The sequence below is a fragment of the Rhagoletis pomonella genome, unplaced genomic scaffold (genome assembly GCF_013731165.1).
Source record: "Rhagoletis pomonella isolate Grant_MI unplaced genomic scaffold, Rhpom_1.0 Rhpom_scaffold_08222, whole genome shotgun sequence".
In the NCBI taxonomy this organism is placed as follows: domain Eukaryota; kingdom Metazoa; phylum Arthropoda; class Insecta; order Diptera; family Tephritidae; genus Rhagoletis; species Rhagoletis pomonella.
The window spans coordinates 1-5,673 of NW_023466749.1; the positions used below are offsets into that span (position 1 = coordinate 1).

The following is a 5,673-nucleotide window of genomic DNA, read 5'->3' on the forward strand; positions in this document are numbered from 1 at the left end:
ATTTGCCTACATTTCGCCAGCGTGCATATTCATCGAGAACATTCGCACGTACTTCCCGCCATTTTTGCCGCCAATGTACAAGGGTCGAATCATAGATTTCTTGTATATTGTAAGTCGTCGAAAATTTACATACATATTCCCGCCATTTTGCTGCCTATCTACATCGTACAAATTTGCCGACATCTCGCCATCGTATTGTAACTCGTTGAGAATATTTGCCAACATATTCTAGCTAGTTGCCGAAAATCAACAAAAGTCGAATCTTCGACTATACACCATAAATTTGCCTACATTTCGCCAGCGTGCATATTCATCGAGAACTTTCGCACGTACTTCCCGCCATTTTTGCCGCCAATGTACAAGGATCGAATCGTAGATTTCTTGTATATTGGAAGTCGTCGAAAATTTACATACATATTCCCGCCATTTTTGCTGCCTATCTACATCGTACAAAGTTGCCGACATTTCGACATCGTGTGTAACTCGTCGAGAATATTTGCCAACATATTCTTATTATTTGCCGCCAATTAACAAAGGTCTAATCTTACTATACTAGGACTATACTACATAAACTTGCCAACATTTTGCCAACAATTTTCTGCCAACCTACATTGTATAAATTTGCCGATATTTTACCAACGTGTGTAATTCCTCAAGAATATTCGTACGTATTTCCGCCAAATTTACAGCCAATCTGCAAACTTCGATTCGTAACAGCGAGTAGCAGGTATCAAGAATATTCGCGACACTAGGTCAAGTACATGTGGTGCTAATGCGAACGCGTTCCAAAATGAGTGAACAACGTCGAGTAGATGCAGGGAGTGATTCGGAGCTAAACGAAACTGTCGTTGAGGCACTGGGCACCCCTGCGCCACTTCAGCCACAGGGAACTACCAACCACATGGCCGCTCTTGTAGCGTCAATCACAGCTTTGCGCGAATCGATAAACGAGCTTCGCAACGAAACAAGTACTCAACGAGCCGACATTCAACAACTACGTGAACGAGTTGAAACGGATTACGTGGGGAATAGCCAACGTCCACGGATTCCCTACCAGTCAACCAACAGCCAAGAAGCGATTGTGTCCGGCCAGCATCAGCACTCGCCGTCATCGATGGTGACGCCGCCAGCGCCGACGACGTTGGTTCCGCCCAACCAACCGCCGGTTTTTATGGAAAATGCTGCTACAAGACTACAACCTTTGCCTATATTTGAAGGAAACGCAGAAGACTGGCCACTATTCATCGCGTGTTACCGGGACACAACCGCAGAGTTTGGCTACAGCAATAGGCAGAACCTTATACGCCTGCAAAGAGCGCTTAAGGGTGATGCAAAACAAGCAGTCACCTCGCTACTTATCTATCCCGAAAACGTTCCCAGTATATTAAAGGAACTTGAGTTCAACTTTGGGCGGCCAGACTTGTTGGTGCGTGCACAGTTGCAAAGGGTACAACAGTTTCAAAACATCCCCGAGAGCCGTTTAGACCAGATTTTGGATTTGTCAGCGCGAGTACGCAACGTAGTTGCGTTTCTTAAATCGGCAAGATGTGAACATCACTTGATGAACCCTACGCTGTTGGATCAGTTGGTCACCAAGCTACCGCCATCCAAGCAGTATGAGTGGGGTAAGCGTGTCGCTGAAATTGGATCATATCCAACCGTAGAAAACTTTTCCGAGTGGCTAAGCGAATTAGCCACAGTAATATCTCTAATGCCAAGAGTAGCTGACAGAGCCTATCCGCTTGCGCATACGCGTCAAGCAAACCAGCCAGTCACAGGTAGCCGACAAGCAGCAATAGCAGGGGGTGGTACTCGCCGACTGCTTCACAGCAGCGAGATTCATGATGAACGCCGCCAGCCGAAACGGTGCCCTCAATGCAGTCAAGCACACACGTTGACGGGTTGTCGTCAATTCGCTTCGCGCAACGTTAGCGACAGATGGACGGTAGTTAAGCGCCATCAACTTTGCTTCGGTTGTCTTGATAGTGGACACAATTTATTAACTTGTCAACGCAGAACCGAGTGTGGTATCAACGGTTGTCAACGAAAACACAACAAGTTATTGCATGCTACGAATGAAACTACAACCAATCAAGTAGAGCATGTCTACAACTGCCGACAGGAAAACCAGTCTACATTATTTAAGTTCCTACCTGTAACCGTGTGTGGCCCACGAGGGATGCTGGAAACTTACGCAATGCTGGATGAAGGTTCGTCGATTTCGCTGATAAGCGAGAAAGTCGCTACAAGCCTGGGTCTGCAAGGCCAATCGTCGTTACTGTCGTTGCAGTGGTACGGCAGAAACAAGTCAACAGAAAGATCGCGCAAGGTCTCATTTGAAATAAGAGGACCAGACTCAAACATTGCAATTAAAAATGTTAGAACCATACGTAACTTAAATTTGCCAACTCAATCTTTCGAGAAAGAAAATTTTAGTCATTTGAGTAACTTAGCGGTACCAAACTATACAAATGTAAAGCCAGAGCTACTTCTCGGGTTGGATAATTCGTTCCTCAGCATCTCGAGAGAGGTCATCGACAATGGACCCAGCCAACCAATCGCCGCCAAAACCAAGTTGGGTTGGGTGGTTTACGGTCCAACGCAGAGCGGCGCGAACGTACAAGCACGAGTAATGGTACTTAAGGAAACGAATTCGTTGAAGCAACTACATAAGATTGTGGAAGAGTACATTGCCGCTGACACAGTAGCCGTCAAATCACCGGTCAACGCCATTCTGGAGTCAGACGACGATAGCCGCGCAAAGAAGATTTTACAGGAAACAACGAAATGCATCGGAAGCCGCTACGAGGTCGGCCTGCTATGGCGCAAAGGCGATATCGAGTTCCCAGACAGTTATAGCATGGCAAAGAAGCGCTTGTTAAACATTGAAGCAAGGATGAGAAAAGATAACAAGTTCGCCGCGAACTACATCACAGAAATCAATAAATATGTCAACAAGGGTTATGCAAGGCAGATGTCGGTGGAGGAAGCTGATACTGTAAAGCCGGCAACATGGTACCTACCACATTTCGGTGTAGTGAATGCTCACAAACCGGAGAAGCTACGCGTCGTGTTTGATGCAGCCGCAACCACACTTAGCACGTCACTCAACAGTGCCTTGCTCAAGGGACCTGAGAAGGTGCAATCCTTATTAACAATACTCTTCAAATTCCGGCAAGGAGTCATCGCCGTCGCTGGAGACATCGAAGAGATGTTCTCCCAAGTACGAATCCGAACTGAAGACCAAGACGCGCAACGATTTTTGTGGCGCGATGGTGATCCCAGTAAGCCAATTCGGGTATATACCATGACCTCCATGATATTCGGTGCAGCCTGCTCTCCGTGTTGTGCGGAGTACGTAAAAAACATTAATGCCGTCAAATTCAGTTCCCAAATGCCAAAGGGAGTTGATGCCGTTGTAAACAAGACGTACGTCGACGATCTTGTGATTAGCTTTACAAATGCCAAAGAAGCTGAACAGACGATAAAAGAGGCCGTACAAATTAACGCAGCAGCCGGATTTAAACTCCGAAAGTTCGTGTCAAACTGTAAAACGCTAGAAGCAAGCTTGAATGATAAGGAAAATCTGCCGTCAACCATTGTTAAATTGCAGCGAGAAGAAGGCGTCGACAAAATACTTGGCATGTTCTGGAACACAATAACGGACAAATTCGAGTTCCACTTTAAGTTTTTTAAAATAGCTCGTGACATCTTGCAAGGCAAACGACCGCCTACAAAGAGGGAACTTCTGGGAATCGTAATGTCAATTTACGATCCTTTTGGTTTGCTTACGAACGTCACCATTTCGGCCAAGCTACTACTGCAGTCATTATGGAAGGAGAACATTATGTGGGACGAAGAATTACCACCGCATTTGGCTATGCAATGGATAACCTGGTGGTCGAAATTCCAGTCGGTCAAGTCATTGTCGATTCATCGCTGTTATTCAAGCTTTATACCAAATGCGGACGATATTCAACTACATATCTTCGTGGATGCCAGCACGAGCGCATATGCCTCAGCAGCGTACCTAAGGGTACAAAAGGGCGACACGGTAGAAGTAGCATTAGTTTGTGCCAAAGCAGCATGCGCACCGCTAAAGACAACGACAGTTCCCCGCCTGGAACTGCAGGCAGCCGTCATGGGATGCCGAATCAAAAGTCTCATCGAAGAAAGCCTCGACATCACAATCAACAAAACCCTACTCTGGAGCGACTCACAAACAGTTATTTTGTGGATACGTTCGCATACAAGGGCGTATAAGCCGTACGTCGCCCATAGAATTGCCGAGATCCTTACCACGACTACGATAGATCAGTGGCGTTGGTTGCCTACTGCCATGAATGTGGCAGACGACGCAACACGCGCTCAGCCGAGTCTCGAGTTTTCACAGCACACACGCTGGTTTAAAGGACCAGATTTTCTACAACAAGCCGAGGAATGTTGGCCACGAGAAACCACCCTAACGCCAGACGAACGTGCCAACAAAGAAGAAACCAGCCGATGTTTGCTTGCCTGCAACACAGGTGAGACATTTATCACATTTACTAATTTTTCATCATTCTTGAAGTTGACGAGAACCGACGCTTGGGTACTTCGATTTACCAACAACGCCAGAAAGAAGAATTGCAAAGACGGAGAACTAGGGTTTGATGAATTAACCGTAGCCGAAAAGTTGATATGCCGGATAGTCCAGAAGGAAGTGTACCCGCAAGAAATTGAACTCTTACACAGAAAGGAACCATTGTCAAAGAGATGTAGCCTTTATCCTCTCACTCCCTATTTAGATGATAGTGGATTGTTGCGGGTGTATGGGAGAATAGACGCTGCATATTGCTTACCACTCGCCGCCCGCCGTCCGATTATCCTGCCAGGAAGCCATTATGTCGCTGGACTAGTTGTAGCGGACCACCATCGAGAGCGACACCATCAAAACGACAACTTGGTAATGAACGAGATTCGCCAACGTTATTGGGTAACGGCCATACGCGGTACACTGAAGAACGTTAAGAGGCATTGCCCAGTTTGTATACATGAGAGAGCTAAACCAGCCGACCCATTAATGGGTCAATTGCCAAAAGATCGACTTACACCTTATGTTCGACCATTTTCCTACTGCGGAGTGGACTATTGTGGCCCATTTAACGTCGCTATCGGTCGCAGAAGGGAAAAACGGTGGATTGCGCTGTTCACCTGCCTGACAACCAGAGCAGTTCATCTTGAGTTGGCGGAAAACCTCTCAACCGATGCGTTTATACTGTGCCTTCGCAACTTTGTTAATCGGCGGGGCGTACCCATACGTATCCGTAGCGATAATGGTACGAATTTTGTTGGCGCCCAAAAGGAGATAAACCAGAGTGAAAGATTATTCGATTTCGACGCTATCGAACGCGAAATGTCCAGGCGCAAGATTGAATGGGTATTTAACTGTCCAGCTGACCCAAGTAGCGGAGGCTGTTGGGAGCGTCTGATTCAATGCACCAAGCGACTTCTACATCGAGTTTTGAAGGAAGAGGCGCCGAGGATAGGCACTTTTCAGAGCGTTCTCATTGAGATCGAGAACATAATCAACAGCCGACCATTAACCGATATTCCTTTGTTGCCAGGAGAGGCGGAGCCTCTTACGCCTAACCATTTTTTGGTTGGCTGCCTAAACTCCACCCAAACGCCACA

The 5,673-nt window shown here is 46.7% G+C and overlaps 1 protein-coding gene across 1 annotated transcript; it reads left to right on the plus strand.

Annotated features, from left to right (window-relative positions):
- Positions 1–790: 790 nt before the first annotated feature.
- LOC118755988 lies at positions 791–5,419 on the plus strand (the record flags this gene model as incomplete). Its single annotated transcript, XM_036490779.1, has 2 exons — positions 791–4,526; positions 4,788–5,419. Coding segments are annotated over exons 1-2 (4,368 nt in total), but the record flags the coding sequence as incomplete, so codon positions are not given.
- Positions 5,420–5,673: the final 254 nt, after the last annotated feature.